The sequence below is a fragment of the Molossus molossus genome, unplaced genomic scaffold (assembly GCF_014108415.1).
Source record: "Molossus molossus isolate mMolMol1 unplaced genomic scaffold, mMolMol1.p scaffold_m16_p_5, whole genome shotgun sequence".
NCBI classification, from domain to species: domain Eukaryota; kingdom Metazoa; phylum Chordata; class Mammalia; order Chiroptera; family Molossidae; genus Molossus; species Molossus molossus.
In genome coordinates, this window is record NW_023425388.1 from 44,961,919 (window position 1) to 44,980,764 (window position 18,846).

General features: G+C 39.3%; 1 protein-coding gene and 1 long non-coding RNA gene across 3 annotated transcripts in view; one reads left to right on the top strand and one right to left on the bottom strand.

The window, feature by feature from the left end:
* The window catches only part of LOC118617333 (actin-like protein 6A), a 38,370-nt gene that overhangs the window by 12,336 nt on the left and 7,188 nt on the right, over positions 1-18,846 (top strand). For both annotated transcript variants that reach the window (XM_036243218.1, XM_036243219.1), the window contains exons 2-7: positions 14,305-14,399; positions 14,690-14,796; positions 15,151-15,240; positions 16,395-16,456; positions 16,773-16,887; positions 17,036-17,116. In XM_036243218.1, coding sequence (XP_036099111.1) covers positions 14,728-14,796; positions 15,151-15,240; positions 16,395-16,456; positions 16,773-16,887; positions 17,036-17,116 — 417 coding nt within the window. In that variant the 5' untranslated portion in view covers positions 14,305-14,399; positions 14,690-14,727. The remainder of the gene's footprint in view (positions 1-14,304; positions 14,400-14,689; positions 14,797-15,150; positions 15,241-16,394; positions 16,457-16,772; positions 16,888-17,035; positions 17,117-18,846) is intronic.
* The window catches only part of LOC118617334, a 31,994-nt gene that overhangs the window by 7,035 nt on the left and 6,113 nt on the right, over positions 1-18,846 (bottom strand). The window contains exons 2-3 of the long non-coding RNA XR_004956820.1: positions 18,488-18,595; positions 15,096-15,179 (exon numbers count right to left, since the gene is read on the bottom strand). This is a non-coding gene — a long non-coding RNA (uncharacterized LOC118617334). The remainder of the gene's footprint in view (positions 1-15,095; positions 15,180-18,487; positions 18,596-18,846) is intronic.

Here is an 18,846-nt window from a genome sequence, read left to right on the forward strand (position 1 = left end):
GGGGCAGTCAGGGTACTTTATAAGAAAGGTCATGGGGATGATGAAGAGGAGTAGAGAGAGACAGCATATGCAAAGGCTAACTGAGTGAGGTTACATGGTATGTTTAGGGACCACATATTAGCAGTTACACTATTGTATGAGGTGCGAAGTGCTGCCAGATTATACTAGGCCTTGAATATCAGCCAGGTAGAATGATTTGAATTGTGTAGATAATGAAAATCTGAGTGCGTCTCCTCTTTTCATTGAAGGACTTAGGTTCAGAGTTACAACTTTGAAAGTTCATAGTGCAGTGATACAGTGATACCTCGGTTCTCGAACGCCTCGGATTTCGACCAAATCGGTATTCGACCAGGAGATTCGAGAAACTTTTGTCTTGGAATCCGAACAAATATTTGGAACTCGAACTTCCGAGATGAGCCGAGTTGAGCCGAATGGCGTTCATTCGCCCAGCGCGCCTTGCTTGCGTCATCAGGTGTGAGTGCAGAGAGAGAGTCACGCTTTGTGGAGAGAGTCACGCTTTACAACTGAATTTAACCCTTAGACATACTGTACACTTTATTTCTTGTTGAGACTTATGTTTTTCTACATATTATATACAAATTAGGCCAGTAAATAGGCATTTTCTGGGGCTTGGAACGAATTAATCCAGTTTCCATTATTTCCTATTGGGTTTCATTGCTTCGGTTCTCGAACAATTTGGTTCTCGACCGTCCTCCTGGAACGAATTATGTTCGAGAACCGAGGTATCACTGTATAACAAGAGGATTGAGAAGGTGAAGAGATAGAAGCACAATCCCTGTACTGAACTGTAATAGTTCCCTCTTGAGATAAGAGCTTGACTCAGCAGGGGCAATGGTATTAAAGAGGAAGGGATTTGAGAAGTATTTAGCAAATATTTGGCAGAAATTGATGAGGTGTGAGAAATATGAAGCTGTTCATGATTCTGAAAATAGAGGTTTTTACCTCTGGTGACTGGGTCCACTAACTGACATGCAAGGCTTCAATCAGGTTAGACAGGATAGAGAAAACATAGTGCTTCAGATATGTTGAATATGAGGTACTCATGGGACATTGCGTGGAATTGATGTTGATGGACAGTAAGACATACAAGATGTGGGTCTAGATGAAGGTGAGGACTTGAAAGAGATATTTGATATTGGAATTATTAGTATTTAGGTAGAAGTTGAGGCTGTGGGAGTTGAACAGATTACCTAAGAAAGGGTAAATTAGGGGAAGGGCTCCTAAAATGGGGTCCCTGGTATTCACTAGGATTCTGTGGATATATTAAAACAGTTTAAGAAGGGATTTATAAGTTTCCTAAACTGCCAGGATGCCATAACCAAGTGCCAAAGACTGAGTGGCTTAAACAACAAATTAATTTTCTTACAGTTGTAGAAATTCTAAGTCCACCTATCTGCAGGATTGTATTCTCGGAAGTCTTTCTCCTTGGCTTAAATGGTTGTCTTATCCCTGTTTCAAAGGGTCTTTCTCAGTACACATCTGTGTCCCAATTTCCTCTTCATCTAAGGATGGACACCAGTCATGTTAGATTAGAGCCCACCCTAAAGATCTCATTTTAATTTAATCTTATCTGTAAACACCTTATATCCAAGTATAGTCACATTCTAAGGTATCAGGGGTTAAGACTTCAATATATGAATTTTAGGGAGAAACAATTCAGCCTGGAACATTGTCAAGTGGGTCCATGACACAGAAAATATTAAGAGACTAGTTGCAGGGCAAAAGATTGATTCTTGAGAATAGGAGTTGAAATATTTGGTTAAGTAGAAAGTTAATTTATTTATTTAGGATATTTCTTTTTTTTTTTTTCTTTTTTTATCCTCACCCGAGGATATTTTTCCATTTTTTGTTCAGGTAGAGTAGGAGGGGGAGAGAGGAACAGAGAGAGAGAGAAACATCGACGTGAAGGGACACATCGAGTGGCTGCCACCCGCACAACTGACCAGAGCCGGGGACAAACTGCAACCGAGGTACGCGCCCTTAGCGGGAACCGAACCCGGGTCTCTCGGGACCGCAGGCCGATGCTCTAACCGCTGAGCCAAACCGGCCAGGGCAATTTAGGATATTTCTTTCTTTTTTTTTTTTTTTAATCCTCACCCGAGGATATTTTTCCATTTTTTGTACAGATAGAGTGGGAGGGGAGAGAGGGGAAGGGGGAGAGAGAGAGAAACATCGACGTGAAGGGACACATCGAGTGGCTGCCACCCGCACGACCAACCAGGGCCGGGGACAAACTGCAACCGAAGTACGTGCCCTTAGCGGGAACCGAACCCGGGTGTCTCCGGACCGCAGGCTGACGCTCTAACCGCTGAGCCAAACTGGCCAGGGCTAGGATATTTCTTTACCAGATATTACCAAACAACTAATTTATGTTGTTTGTAAATTTCAGTTACTGTTTGTGCTTGAGTTTACTTGGTATGGTGAGAACAAATGTAGTGTTTTGCTCTTAATGACTGCTTTCAGACTAAATAGTCCAACCCAAGAATTGTATAGAGAGAAGGTAAATTACTTTGGGAAATGTAACAACTTCCTTTCAAAGTAGAAAAAAAAAAAGATGGCTGTTCATTATTTTTAAATGAAAATGAGATCATTATTTTATAAAGACATCATCTCTAAACTGAATATTTGAAGTGTGTAGTAATGATTTTCTTCGTTCTAAATTTTGTTTTTATTTATTTATTTATTTTTTGTACAGATAGAGTGGGAGGGGGAGAGAGAGAGAGAAACATCGACATGAAAGGGACACATCGAGTGGCTGCCACCCGCACGACCAACCAGGGCTGGGGACAAACTGCAACCGAAGTACGTGCCCTTTGCGGGAACCGAACCCGGGTCTCTCCGGACCGCAGGTCAACGCTCTAACCGCTGAGCCAAACCGGCCAGGGCTAAATTTTGTTTTTAAATGTTTAAAATAGTTCAAACATACTAAAAAATTTATATGTAAGTTTGTGATACTTCTGTACTCGCTACTTAGATTATATAGGTGTAATATTCTGCCATATTTGTCTCAGATATTTTAAGATAAAATGTTACTGATGTAGAGTTCCCTTCTCTTCCTCTTTAGAGGTATGTAACATTCCCAGACCCCATGCATCATGTTGTTGTTGTTTTTAATTTTTTTTCCTTTATTGATTTTTAGAGAGAGAGGAAGGGAGAGGGAGAGAGATAGAAACATCGATGAGAGAGAACACTGATTGGCTGCCTCCTGCATGCGCCCCACTGGGGATCTGGCCCACAACCTGGACATGTGCCCTGAACGGGAATTGAACTGGCAACCTCTTGGTACATGGGTTGATGCTCAACCACTGAGCCATACCAGCCAGGCTGTGTCTATATCTTTGTAAATAGTTATTTTAATAATAAATTTTCCCTCATTTAACCCCTTGAGTTAGCTTCTCTTCCTGATTGAACTCTAGGAATTGTATGACATATATTTTAATTTAATAAATTTTTAGTTTAAGGTGGTAAATTAATCCTAGGTTCAAGGTAGTAATATATGAATGTAATGTCTATTTGGATTTTTAAAAAATAATTTCTTTTTTAATCCTCACCTGAGGAATTTTTTTTTTTTTTTTGTGGTACATACCCCTTGCGGGAACCAAACCCGGGACTCTCTGGTCTGCAGGCTGATGCTCAACCACTGAGCCAAACTGGCCAGGGCGAGGATATGTTTTTATTGATTTTTGGAGAGAGAGGAAGGGAGAGGAGGGAAACATCAAAGTAAGAGAGAAACATTGATTGGTTGCCTCCCATATGCACCCTGAGTGGTGATCAAACCTGCAACCTGGGTATGTGCCCTGACTGAGAATTAAACCTGCAGCCTATTTGGTGCATGGGACAGAGCTCCAGTGAACTGAACCACCCAGCCGGGGTGCCATTTCAGTTTATAGAGCCTTGTATATGGTTCTCATTAAACCATGTAGTCTTTCTTTTATTTGTGTATCTACTTTTAAGTTTTACCTCTTATTATCGCTCATCTTTTCACAGATGAAGTTGGAGCCATTGTTTTGACATGGTCCATACGGTGAGAGCTGTTACGCTGTGAGGCTGTCCTAAGGAAGTGTAATGGTAGTTATTTGGAGTATAAGGACCTTCCTATAAATTAAATTTATGCAGAATAGAACTCATATGACAAAAGGTATTCGGGGGAGGGAGTGGAAGACTCCTGATAAAGCACATAAAACCACGTATCATGTTTTTGACTCTTACAGATTTTTCCCCACAGCGATTGGCCTGGTAGTAGAAAGAGATGATGAAGACATTATGGAATAGATGGTTATAAGGAAGCAAGCGGTCCACACTACAGATACTAATGCCCTGCGGTTCCCAGGGAGAATTGGAGGCCATTTCACCACCTAAAAATGGGATGGTACGATTCGTTTTTCTAGGTGGTTGATTATAAACGTATACTGTGCATTTATCTATAAAGCACCGCTTCTTATAAGTTGAACACCAGCAATTTGTTTGTTTGTTTCAGTATTCACAAACCGATGTTCCAGGCACTGAGAATCCAGACATGCATAAAACACATTCCTTTTCCTGAAGAAACTCATAGATGTGTATATGCAAATGTGTGGATAAGTGCTAAATATAGCTATGTCTGATAATCATTGGGATTAGAGAGGAATGGTTTTGGGGTGGCAAGAAAATGAATTTGTTACTGAGTTCAACGTGTTTGAACATAGGTGTTGGTGTTGTAAGCAGGAGAAAGATTTTAAAACATAGAGCTGTTATCACTTCTCGGCCTTTTGGCTAAGATCAAGTGTAAAACACAGAGCTGCATCATAGTACTCAGAAAGAGTTTGAGATATAACTTCAGTGTTGAAGTTGGGCTTCCTTGTGAGAACTTGTTTTGTATTTAACCAATAGAGAAGAAGAGGTGCCCATGGAGATGAATGTGAAGGAATATGCAGGGATTTAGGGGAAAATTCAGGAGGACAGGAAAGTAAAAGGTTCTGGAAGCTTAGAAGTCCTCAGTTCTCATTACTTCGATCTGTACATTTAGTTTTATCACCAAGAAGGGTAGTAAAGAAATTAAGCTATTGACGACGGGCCTTGACAAAATAATCCTGCTAGGCCTGTGGAAGTATATGTTATACAGGCCGGACTGTCTTCGTTTACGTTTGGCAAAAAGTTTGTAAAAAAAATGAACTCGTAGTAGTCAGAAGTGTCCAAGATAATTTAGAGAGTTCACGTGATTCAGATGTTAATGTCCACTGTATTTTCTCATTAGATGTCATTTAGTGCTTATGCAAACAGTTTTGAATGATGTTCAAATGAAGCCAACTTGAGACCACTATTTGTTATCCTTAAGTATTTTTTATGTCTTATTTTAATTATTTCAATAGATTGAAGGTTTTGAATGCCAGGTCTAGATCAATGATTCGTCCTCTTACCATTCTGATTGCATGCTGGGTCTAATAGAATACTTAGATAATATTTATGTGTGCTTTCAGTCCTCTTATGTATTTACTACATGTGGCATAGGTCTGGGGTTGTGATATTGTTGGGCTGGAGGAACCAGAAAAGGTTCTATATGTATAGCAAGGTGGATGTCTATATGAAGTACTGGGTTATGAACAGATCTTGTAGAGTAAGTCGATTCTGTTATTCAAGTGTTTAATGCTAAATTATCTTAGAACAGCCCCCAGAAAGATGCCTGTATGCATCTCCAACTAGCCTTCTTGTCAAGGTATTAACTTCATATTCTAGTTAAGACTGGGAAGTTTCCAGCTAGTTTGGGGGGATCATACCTACAAATGCACGTCCAAATCAGAACCCACCTGCACCTGTTCCGCATGTCATAAGCACCGGGTGATAACTTTATTTTCTCACTTTTTCTCTTTATTTGCTCCTATTCATTTGAAAAATGTTCCCTTTTTCTTAGAAGCAGTCATTGACATTTATATTTTGATTTTGAACCCTGGGAAAGGGTGATTTATTTTACATATGTTTTTTTATTGGATATTTTTAATTTTATTTTTTTTTGGACCTCAACCCGAGGACACTTTTTTTATTTTTCGTTCAGGTAGAGTGGGAGGAGTAGAGATAACAGAGAGAGAGGAGAAACTCGATGTGAAAGAACACATGCGAGTGTTTTGCCACCCACACCACCGACCAGCGTCGGGACAAACTGCCACCGAGTTACATCCCTTAGCGGGAACCGAACCCGTGTCTCTCATGACTGCAGGCCTGACGCTTTGACCGCTGATCCAACCTTGGCCATTGCTTTATTGATATTTTTAGAGAGAGAGGAGGGCGAGGGACAGTAGAGAGAACATCGATTTGGGTGACACATAGAACCGGCATGCCCCCTTCTGGGAATACAGTCTGCAACTGGGCATGTGCCCTGACTGGAAATTGAACTGGGGCCTTCCAGTTCATGGTATGACACTCAATCCACTGAGCCACACTGGCTGGGCAATAATTTTTTTTTTTTTTTTTTTTATCCTCACCTGAGGACATTTTTCTATTTTTTGTTCAGGTAGAGTGGGAGGGGGAGAGAGGAAGAGAGAGAGAAACATCGATGCGAAAGGGACACACCTAGTGGCTGCCACCGCACGACCAAACCCGGGCCAGGGACCAATGCAACCGACGTACATGCCCTTAGCGGGAACCGAACCCGGGTCTCTCGGGACCGCAGGCCGACGCTCTAACCGCTGAACCAACCGGCCAGGGCTTGCTGCGCAATTTTTAAATAATATTATAAGTTTTGTATATTCTATGAATGAAATACTCAAAGAATAATACCAGAGCACCCTAATGGTTCTGGTGGTTATTTATTTATTTTTCAGGTATGTATTTTAAAACAGTACAATCCTTCGGCTTCTTCCCCAGTTTGCTAATGATTGTCGCTGTGGCATTGGAATTCTGCTTTATATTCATGTTCTAGCACAGAGGTCACACATCAACTTTTGCTAATAGGGCTACAAATGGCGAGACCAATTTTCTTGGTGAAATACCTAGTTGTCAATATTATGTTACTGTTTAAACCACTAATTTATTTTATGATTAACAACTTTGCGTTGACAATTTGGTGGTTAAAATTTATAGTTAGGATGCTGTACTAGATTCACTCTTAAATTTATAGTACTGGGGTAATGATTATAACAATCCTAATTCCTTAATTAAAAATTGGTCATTGGTACTACTTATAGCAGCAATTTTACTTTTTATTAGACAGTGGCCACAATTTAATTTACAGTTATTTATAAATACTTTTCCAATAGAATGAATAAATGTTATAAAATTATTATTATGAAGATTATTTGTCAAGGTAGTTGAATCTATTTTTATGTTTTCCTTGCTTTGTGTTAAGTAGGGCTATGATCGTCTGGAGATAATCAAATTTGTTCTTAAACAACAAATGCCTTGCATTTCTTTTTTCTGTCTTTCCAGTGCACCTAGAGCCAAGAGATAGAACTGACGAGTTGATGTTTGAACACTACACTTCCTGCATTCTTCCTTTGCAAAACTGCAGTTTTGAACAGGCGTATCCTTGACTGTATGCTTAGCTTTCCTCTAAAAGTTACAATGCGGTGCTCCTGAAGATGACTCCCCCCAGCAGGAGTGAACATGATCCATTTCGCTTGTTCAAAACTTTGGGGTGTTTCCTCTCTTGCTTTTTATCTACCCATTTTTTAGTATTTCTTTGTGTAATCGACATGCCTGCATCTGTGAGAGGGTAATGGGGAATATACACTCAAATCCTGCTTCTTAAGACTTTTGCTTTTTGAAGGGGAATGTCCATACAAGGCAGTGTTGTAGCCAGTTTGCTAATATTATTTAAAGATTGCCATTTTCTTCATCCCCTCCAGTCCCATCAAAAAGTAGAAATTGGCTATAAATTCACTTAAGAATTAATCACCAGATAGTTATTGCAAGTCTGTTAAGGGAGAGGTAAGGAAATAGTCCCCACTTCAAAGAATTTGTAATAGGCCCTGGCCAGTTTGGCTCAGCAGTTAGAGTGTGGCCCGTGGTACAGAGAGACCCGGGTTCGGTTCCCACTAAGGGCATGTACCTCGGTTGCAGTTTGTCCTGGGCCCCGGGTGGAGTCGTGCTGGAGGCAGCCACTTGATGTGTCCCTTTCCTGTTGATGTTTCTCTCTCTCTCTATCTCAAGCTAAATTACAGACTTAAATAGTACTTCAAAATACCATTGGCAAAATCATAAAGTACATGATTAATTTGATTTTTTTGTTTAGCAATTGTGGCAGTTTACTGGAATAATATGCTAGAATGATAAACCTTTATAAACAAATTTAGTTGTATATGGGAGAAAGAGCCTTATATATAGAGTTCAAGTTGTGGTGCTTACAAACTGTGCAGTGTTGAATTAGGTATTTAAAACCTGAACTTGTACTCAATTATCTTGTATGCCTCCCTGGATCAATGTAATATGGAAGTAAATTTTATATAGACACGAGATGAATTGTGGTAATTGTAACCTTATATTTATCAATAGTGTCATGTCTTGGAGATGACTTACAAAAGTATAGAGGTGGAAAGTGTAAGCTTTTGTTACAGTGATTTAGTTTATAGTTTATAAGATTATGTCATACTTCAGAAGGAGTTGTTAAAATAGTTTTAGGTCTGATTGTCGATATAAACTTTACATTCCAGAGAACCATTGCAGGTTTTTGAGTCCAAAATGTAGAGTACTAGCAAACACATGGTGTGCATTATTTCATTTGATTTTCATGCTAACCATGTCAGATTGGTCCAAGTTCACAATTTGAACATAGCTGTCCCCAATTTTAACATGTCTTTGGCTATATCTTTATAAAGAATGTGTAAACAGAATTGGCATTGTTTTATTTTTTTAACCTTTTATTATAGAAGATTTATAACACAAGCAAAAGAAGATAGAATATTATATTGACCCTCCATAGGTTTATCACCCACGTTCAATAGTTTTCAGTATATAGCTAAGTTGCATTAGATATAACCCCACCCATCTCCCTTTCCATCATGATTTTGAAGTAAATCCCAAATGCTATATAAGTTTTATTCATAGAAACTTTAGCATGTATGTATCCAGAAAAGATTTGACCATGTTGACTTCTGGTCAAGATGGCGGCGTAGGTAAACGCGGTATCGCGTCCTCCCACAACCACATCAAAGTTACAACTAAACTACAGAACAACCAACATTCAAAACCACCTGAAATCAAGCTGAATGGAAGTCCTACAACTACGGAATTAAAGAAGAAGCCACATCCAGACTGGTAGGAGGGGCGGCGCGAGGGGTGGCGACGGGCTGGTCCCACACCCAAGTGTGGCTGATAAAAATCAGGAGGCTCCCGCGGCTGGGAAGGTCCTTCCTGAGGACTGAGGGGTCCCCGTCTCACACCAGGTGCCCCGCTCAGGGTTCCAGTGCCAGGAAGAGAATCCCCATAACCTCTGGCTGGAAAAACCAGCGGGAACTGAGGCTCAGGGAGGCTGAAGTGACTGGAGCCCCAGGCAGCTCCTTAAAGGGCCCGCGCATGGACTTATCGGACTCTCTCCCTCTAAGCTTGGAGAGGAGGCAGCTCAAGGGGCACCAGAGACATACAGGGAAGAACTGAGCTGTTTGGCACTGGAGTGAGGGCTGGAGAGGGGGCTTTCTTGGGGACAAACATGCTGTAAGAGGCCTTTGTTCTTTTGGTGAGCCCTTCCCGGGGGCAGCAGACAGTCTCCATATCTGGGACTCCAGCAACGTGGCTCACACTGGTAGCCCCGCCCTGCTGACTCCCTGAGGCCCCGCCCCGCCCCACCCTACTTTCAAGCCCACCCAACTTTCATGCCCACCCAAGCTGTTGCCACTTGCTTAACCATAGGATTGGCCGGTCTTGGATCCTGCTTCAGGTTTTTCCTAAATTCTTTCAAACGAACAGCATCTGGTCTCAGCGAGCCCCATACCTCTCATTAAGTAATACACTGAAACAAACACAGGGAGGCAGCCAAAATCAGGAGACAAAGAAATAGGTCCCAAATGAAAGAACAGAACAAAACCCCAATAAAAAAACTAAGCGAAATGGAGATAAGCAACCTAACAGATACTGAGTTCAAAATTCTGCTTATAAGGATGCTCAATGAACTTAGTGAGAACCTCAGTGAACTTAGGGAGGGCCTCAAGAGCATAAAAAAGGACCAGTTAGAAATCATGGATACACAGTTAGAATTGAAGGAGGCATTAACTGTAAATAAAGAATAATTTACACAGCTTCAATAATAGAGCATGTAAATCCAAGGAGCAAACCATCGATTTGGAATATAAGGAAGCAAAAAATCCCCAATCAGAACAGCAAAAAGAAAAAAGAATCCAAAAAAAATGAGGATAGTGTAAGGAGTCTCTGGGACAACTTCAAGCGTGCCAACATTCGCATCTTGGAGGTGCCAGAAGGAGAAGAGAGAGAACAAGAAATCAAAAACCTGTTTGAAACAATAATGGCAGAAAACTTTCCTAACTTGGTGAAGGAAACAGACATACAAGTCCAGGAAGCACAGAGAGTCCCAAACAAGATGAACCCCAAGAGGCCCACACAAGACACATCCATCCTCAGAATGCAAAAGGTTCAAATCAAGAAAGAATCTTAAAAGCAGCAAGAGGAAGAGGCATCTATTACCTACAAGGGAGTTCCCATTAGGCTGTCAGCTGATTTCTCAAAGAAACTTTGCAGGCCAGAAGGGAGTGGCAAGAAATATTCAGAGTGATGAAAACCAAGAACCTACAACCAAAATTACTCTGATCCTGCAAAGCTGTCATTTAGAATCGATGGACATATAAAAACTTTCCCAGACAAGAAAAAGTTAAAGGAGTTCATCACTACCAAACCGTTATTATATGAAATGATGGGTCTTTTTGAAGAAAAAGATAAAATGTATGAACAAACAAAATGGCAATGAATACATATCTATCAACAATGGAATATACAAACAAAATGAACAGGTAGAACAGAAACATTCTCATAGATACAGAGAACATTTTGTTGGTTGCCAGTTGGGAGGGTGGTTGGGGGAATGGATGAAAAAGGTGAAGGGATTAAGAAGCACAAATTCATTGCTAGACTGACAAACCTCAAAGGGAAAGGGGTTAGGGGGTGGGAAGAAATAAACCAAAGAACTTATATGCATAACCAATGGAACATCTGTAATACATTTTACATCCAACAATAAAGATTTGGGAAAAAAAAAAAAAAGATTTGACCATGTTCTCTAAAAACAGCTATGAAATAGATATAACCACAATTTATCTTATTTTTTTTAAGTTTAGTATATCTGAGTCAGGACCCAAACAAGTGTCATGCATTGTATTTGTTCAGTGTCTCCTAGGTCTCTCTCTTTTTAATAAAGAAAATACAGCCCTGGCTGGTTTGGCTCAGCGGTTAGAGCGTCGGCCTGCGGTCCGGAGAGACCCGGGTTCGGTTCCCGCTAAAGGCACGTACTTCGGTTGCAGTTTGTCCCCGGCCCTGGTTGGTCGTGCGGGTGGCAGCCACTCGATGAGTCTCTTCACGTCGATGTTTCTCTCTCTCTCTCCCTTCTTCTCTCTCCCTCCCTCTCTATCTGTACAAAAAATGGAAAAATATCCTCGGGTGAGGATAAAAAAAAATAATAAAAAATAAAAAAGAAAATACATACTATTTATTTATTTATTTTTGGTACATGCCCCTAGCGGTAACCAAACCCAGGACTCTCTGGTGCTCAGGCTGATGCTCCAATACTGAGCCAAACTGGCCAGGGCAGAAAATACACACATTTAAAAAAAAATTGATTGATTGAACCCAGCTGGTGTGACTCAGTGTGTGAGCATCAACACATGCACCAAGAGGTTGCCGATTCGATTTCCAGTCAGGGCACATGCCGGGGTTGTGGGCCCAATCCCCGGGGGCCATGCGGGTGGTGGCCAAACGATGTTCTCTCTCATTGATGTTTCTCTATCTCTCTCCTTCTCCCTTCCTCTCTAACAATGAATAAAGAGAAATAATTGTTTTTAATTGATTGATTTTAGGGAGAGAAAAGAACTTTGATTTGTTGTTCTAATTATTTATGCATTCATTGGTTCATTCTTTTTTTTTTTCCTTCACCCGAGGACATTTTTGCATTTATCTTCAGGTAGAGCAGGAGGGAGAGAGGGAGGGAGAAAAGGAGGAAGAGAGAGAGAAACATCAATGTGAGAGAGACACATCAACTGGCTGCCATCCACACGACCCCAACCGGGGCAGGGACATACTGCAACCGAGGTGCGTACCTTAGCAGGAACCGAACCTGGGACTCTGGTCCACGGGCCAATGCTCTAACCGCTGAACCAAACTGGCCAGGACCATTGGTTCATTCTTTTATGTGGCCTGACTGGGAATCTAACCCATAACTTTGGGGTATCAGAACTAATTTAGCTACCAGGCCAAGGCCTCCTAGATCTGTTTTAATGTGTAGATTGTACTCTTCCTCCTCCCCTTTTTTTCCCTCATGTTATTCTTTTCTTCAGGGAAGTACATTGTCCTGTAGATTTTCCCACATTTTGGATTTTCCTGACCAGTATCATTTTCTAGCCCAGCAGTTCTCAAACTTTTTATACCCAGAACTTTTATGTATATGTGTTGTATCTGGCAGTATTTAACTTATCAGAAATTAAAACAGAAACTTTACAATCATATTTGTGTAGATTATTTTTTAGTAAATTAATGCTAAATATATTTTAATATAAATCAAATATTTTAATGAAAAATAACTTTTTCAAAATGAAACATATTAATGAGAAGAGTAGCATTGTTTTACATTTTTTCAAGTATCTTGAATGTTGGAATTAATAGCTGAAGTTGGAGTCTCCTATCTGGCTTTTGCATTGTCTGTTGTGGATCACACCTGACATGCCCTGTGGAAAACTCCCATATATGCTTAAGAGATAATGACAGTGAGGAAGACAAATAACATCTTAGTGTTATTATAAAATTGTTTTGACTTCTCAAATATTATGACCCCAGGTTACTGAAAACTCCAAAGAGCTTTTGTTGATATGGGTTATGTCTATCAATATTATGTTTGACAAATTAAAACTAAGAATTTAACATTTACTTATTGGTTTATTTTAAAATAACAAACTAGACTTAGTAACACAAATAACATTTTATGAAAACAATAATTATGTTTTATAAAATAAAAATATTAACTAAAATTTTTTATAATTTAAAAAAATAAAAATTTGTCTGACGTAATTGATGATGGCTGGGTTCTCATATCTGCCAGCTGTAGGCTCTGTCTTGTTGACACAGTAAGCTAGTAAGGAAGGTTTCAGTTTTCTGCTGTCTAAGATCCATACTATTAGAGAATGCATGTAGTTAAAAAGGTAACAAAATCACAGAACTCATTGGTACAGCTCTGTTTTTGAAAAGTGGATTACTTACTGTTCTCTTTTCTCATTTTTGTTGGGCCCCCTTAAGTCCTGTTCTTGAAGTTTAATAGTCAGCCAGAGATTTGGGTAGATTTTATACTCAGATTTTGGGTTCCACCCCTTCTGTGGTTCTCTGGCTTCCAAGGGTTCTGCCTTAAGTGTCCGGCTGTTTTCCTACCATTGCTTTGCTAAGCCACAGCCATGGACCTGGGGAGCATTTTCAGGCAAGGGAGTTGCAAACTTGGGATTCTTCTGTGAGTTACTGCTTTACGAGTATAAATATTGGCTAAATTTTGATGGCTGTTAAACACTTCAGACTCATTACTAGGCACATAATAGATGCTCAGTAAATATTTGATGACCAAGTGAATGGCCCTATTCCTAAACAGTGGTTCAAGATGTTTCTGGCAGAATTGTGGAAAATGAGATCTCCCGATATTCACAGGCTGTGAATCTACCTGGGTGGAAGCTTCCACTCAGCTGCCACACTGCTGAAATACCTCTTTAATCCTTTGTGACAATGGTTTTAGTTTCTAGCTCAAAGTCCACAGCCTCGTCCTGTTCTTACCAAGTTCCTGTGGATTTTGTTAAATAAATGCCTCACAGTTTGTCATAAGCCATTTAATATATCTCCAGAGACTTTGTGTGATTATGGTAATTTTGAACAGTTTTAACATCTCTCTCTCCAGAGGACAGGTTTCCCCAAGTTCCTCACACTACCACTCTGGAAGTCTGTCGTGCCTGTTGTCATTTGTTTTTAAGACAGAGTCATTATTGGATACCAATGTTAACCTCTAGATATACTTTAACATATTTTAAGCCATAATGCTTAATTTTACAAAGACCTTAATAAAACCTTCCCTTTGTAATAAACATTATTTTAGGAGCCTTACTTTTCCTTAATGTTTTAAACTAGATTTGCTAATGGGCGTTCGACTGGGCTTATTTTGGACAGTGGAGCCACTCATACCACTGCAATTCCAGTTCACGATGGCTATGTCCTTCAGCAAGGTAAATGTATTTTCACCAGTGTGTGCTGAGACAGTGTTCGCCGTCATGAGGACGCAGATACTGACACTGGGCTGTCACAACATACCAGGTTACAAATAATGTCATTTTTTCAAAGATAGTTTTTTAAAATGTTGGTATATAAGATTTAAAACTGATCCATGTGCATGCTCTGAGAGATAGTTCTGTTAATTCTACTTGAAAACAATTATATATATATCAGTCCACGGAGGACATTTGTCCCAAGAGGTTTGGACTTAATGCTCTCTTGCCTTGTATAATCTGTCTCATAGGTATTGTGAAGTCCCCTCTTGCTGGAGACTTTATTACAATGCAATGCAGAGAGCTCTTCCAGGAAATGAACATAGAACTGATTCCCCCATATATGATTGCATCAAAAGTAAGTGATGACTGGATTATCTTTTTTTTTTTTTTTATCCTCACTCGAGGACATTTTTGCATTTTTTTGTTCAGATAGAGCAGGAGGGAGAGAGAGGAAGAGAGAGAGAGAAACATCGATGTGAAGGGACACATCGAGTGGCTGCCACCCGCACGACCAACCAGGGCCGGGGACAAACTGCAACCAAGGCACATGCCCTTAGTGGGAACCGAACCTGGGTCTCTCTGTACTGCAGGCCGACACTCCAACCGCTGAGCCAAACCGGCCAGGGCTGACTGGATTATCTTTTTGGGATTTACCTCTTCACCTCATTTTGTGAGCTCTGTTAACCTGGCCCATGCTCTTGGTACTCAGGAACCTGTGCGTGAAGGATCACCAGCAAACTGGAAAAGAAAAGAGAAGTTGCCTCAGGTTACAAGGTCTTGGCACAATTACATGTGTAACGTAAGTGACCATTATCCTCTTTATGAAAGAGGTATAGTCTGTAAGTCTTTGAATTCAATAAGAGCACTATTTTCAGTCTCTACATTTTTTATGGTATTCTAGAAATAGAATTAATAGGGTTTTTTTGGGGGTGGGGTTGCTTTTCATCTTTGCCAAACAAATATGTCAACAAACAACTATGTATTCATTTAGATTATTGTGGTTAGACCTGAAAGGAATTTTGGTTTGGGGGTAAAAGCAAGCATTATGCTATTCTGGGCTTTTTTTTTTAGTTTTATGTTTTTGGTGGTGGTGAAATGGTTCTCATCTATAGCAGTCTCCTGGTATGCCTCAGTTATGTTCTCTTACCTAACATCAGTCAGCCATATAGATAATGTGGATTATTGTACATAGCAAGGAGCCAATGAGAGATTCTTTTGATTAAAAATCCGTTTCTGAACATTGGACTTACAGGGGGACAGGTTAGTAAAACAACCTCTCATCGCACAGATATACATTCATTTCTCACAGTAAAAGGATAGGAAAGTCATAATTCACTATGGCAGGAATATATCCTATCTGACTGTTTTTGCACCTAAAAATAAAGGTTTTGTCGGTGTTTGGTACAAGGAAAAATTGTGGAAATGATTAGCAATTTTGACTAGATATTAGACAAGATTTATCCTTAGCAGTTCAGAGGTCATGTATTTCAGAGCAAATTATTAAATTGTTTTACACTATATGCAGTCATGTAAAGTTACATCAGATGCAATGTATATGCTTGTGTGTGTGTGTGTGTGTGTATCCAGGTAATGAAATTTTACTTCTAAGTCTAAGCTTATTTTTATGGTAAAAACAATGTTTTGAAACTGGTTTTGTTGTGCAGGACTGTGATACAAAAGCTCCCAGATGTTTTTATCATATTACCCATCAATAATTGTTGTGATTTAAATGTTCTGCATTTTCCCTTATATTCAGATGTTTATAATTGGATTTCTTTGATACTTAAAACTCCTTGCTAGATAGATTTATACCCTTGAAATTACTTTCCCATTCAGGAACAGGGCCCAGTTTCCTTAAGAAAAGTATTTTATAGATGATGTTATGAAACTCTAGATTGCAAAGACAAATCTCAATAACCTTGTTTCTTAAACTCTCTTTACTTTTATCCACAGTGTGTTATCCAGGATTTTCAAGCTTCAGTTCTTCAAGTATCAGATTCACCGTATGATGAACAGTATGTTTTCTTATTTTGCTTATGAGACAGAATTTAATAGCTTATAAAACACTTCATACTAATTTTTTTTTAACTGTATACTTCCTAAGTGAGGAATGAAATTGATTTTAGGTAAAAAAAAAAAAAAAAAAAAAAAATTGTAGAACATGCTTAACTGGTCGAAAGGTAAAGAGTTATGTTAAGAAATGTGAAATTACATTTGAAAAGAAAGTAGATATTCTCACTCTGTTTTTATATAAGTTGATTCCTTAGTAGTTTATCATTTTTTAAGAGGATTGCTTTTGTCTTTGTTTAATGATGTTTACTGTGTTTTCAGAGTAGCCGCACAGATGCCAACTGTTCATTATGAATTCCCCAATGGCTACAACTGTGATTTTGGAGCAGAACGGTTAAAGATTCCTGAAGGGTTATTTGACCCTTCCAATGTAAAGGTATGAAAGCTTATTTCATAATTAGCCTGGCTTTTCCTGTATGTGTAGAGATCTTGTGTAATTATAAAACCTAAATAATGCTAAATTTTTTTGGATGTGCTTTATGTTTGAAGTTCTCTGTGTCACTACTCATTTTATTTTGTTGTAGGGATTATCAGGAAATACAATGCTGGGAGTCAGTCACGTTGTCACTACAAGTGTTGGGATGTGCGATATTGATATCAGACCAGTAAGTGCCAGTCTCCTGTATATGGCATGGAGGTATCTTTTAGGGCAATGAAATGCCCCCACATCATTATTTAAGTTAGCGGCTGTGTTCGTTAACTTTGAAGTCCATGTTATAACAGAATGTGTAAAAGGATGGAGTAGGAAAAGGAAAAAGTGCAACACTCTAGAGCTGTGGTGTGCAACGTGGTATCAACTGGCCACATGGGGCAATTTAAATTAAAACAAATAAAAATGTCAAAGTCAGTTCTTAGGTCATACAGGCCACATCATAAATGTAGCTGGGAGCCACTGTATGACAGTGCAGATACACAGCATTTCCATCTGACAAAGTTCTTTGGGACAGTGCTGTTCTAGAGATTTCCTGAAATGTGACACACCAAAGTATATATTATTGGCAGTTTTTCTTGTATATAGTACAGTTTTTTCAATAAGGTGTGGTTTAAATTCAGTAATTTTTACAAGGGATGTAGTTTAACTGATCTACTTACTCTCATACTGTTGTGCTTTTTCAAGTTTTAAATACTAACTTCATATTATATTACTATACTGATTATAGATAGATTATATTATACTTAAACCCTGGATTCAATTAGTAGCCAATACAGGGGTGCGCACATGGAGGTGGTGATTATTACCAGAGTTTATTAACTCAAAAGAATGTCACTCACAACTGCATACCTACCTTTGCCAACCCCTGTAGCCTGCCTCAATTTTCTTTGAGTTAATTCCTTTGCTTAGAGCATAGTGCCAAAAGCTAAGGGTGGATTTAAAAACCATGTTGTTAATCATGGGGGCTATAAAAAAATGTTCATTATTTTAACTATTCACCTAGCAGGCATGTCCTGTTTCCAAACGATAGGGGTATAATGTGGAATTCTTTTTTTTTTTTTTTTTTTTTTTAATCCTCACCCGAGGATATTTTTTCCATTTTTTGTACAGATAGAGTGGGAGGGAGAGAGAGGAAGGGAGAGAGAGTGAGAAACATCGACGTGAAGGGACACATCGAGTGGCTGCCACCCGCACGACCAACCAGGGCCGGGGACAAACTGCATCCGAAGTATGTGCCCTTAGCGGGATCCGAACCCGGGTCTCTCCGGACCGCAGGCCGACGCTCTAACCGCTGAGTCAAACTGGCCAGGGCTAATGTGGAATTCTTTAGTGCAAACCTAAGCCTACTTTTGAGGGAATGCAGTTCAACAGCTTTATGTTTTTAGTGAAACTTCTTCTTTTAACAAATGTTGACTTCACAGGAGATTCTTTTATACTACATTTTGTCTTCCAAAAGTTAGATGATTTATACCTTTGAAATATTTTTTAAATATGAACTTAGCCACTGACAAAGCAGACTGATATTTAACTTTCTGATGCATACTTTCAGACTAGAGGTAAATGTACTCTTCTAAGTAGGAATTTATTTTTATTTGGAGAGGTCTCAGCATGTGGATTTTGTAGAAGCTCTCCACACGATTCGGATGCACACCTGTGCAAAAGAGAAAGACAGCATGTCCATTGTCCATCACAATCATTAATGAGTCACAGTGTCTCATTTTAAATACCAGAACTTCTGGATGAGCATTCTAAGCTGAAGTCATTACAAAATATATCTCTAATTAAATATTGGCAGCTCTCTGCCAACAAATAATGATGGGTTTTAGAATACTGACTTTAAGTTAGTGGTCCTTAAACTTTAATGCATATTAGAATTATCTGGAGAGTTGTAAAAAACTAAAA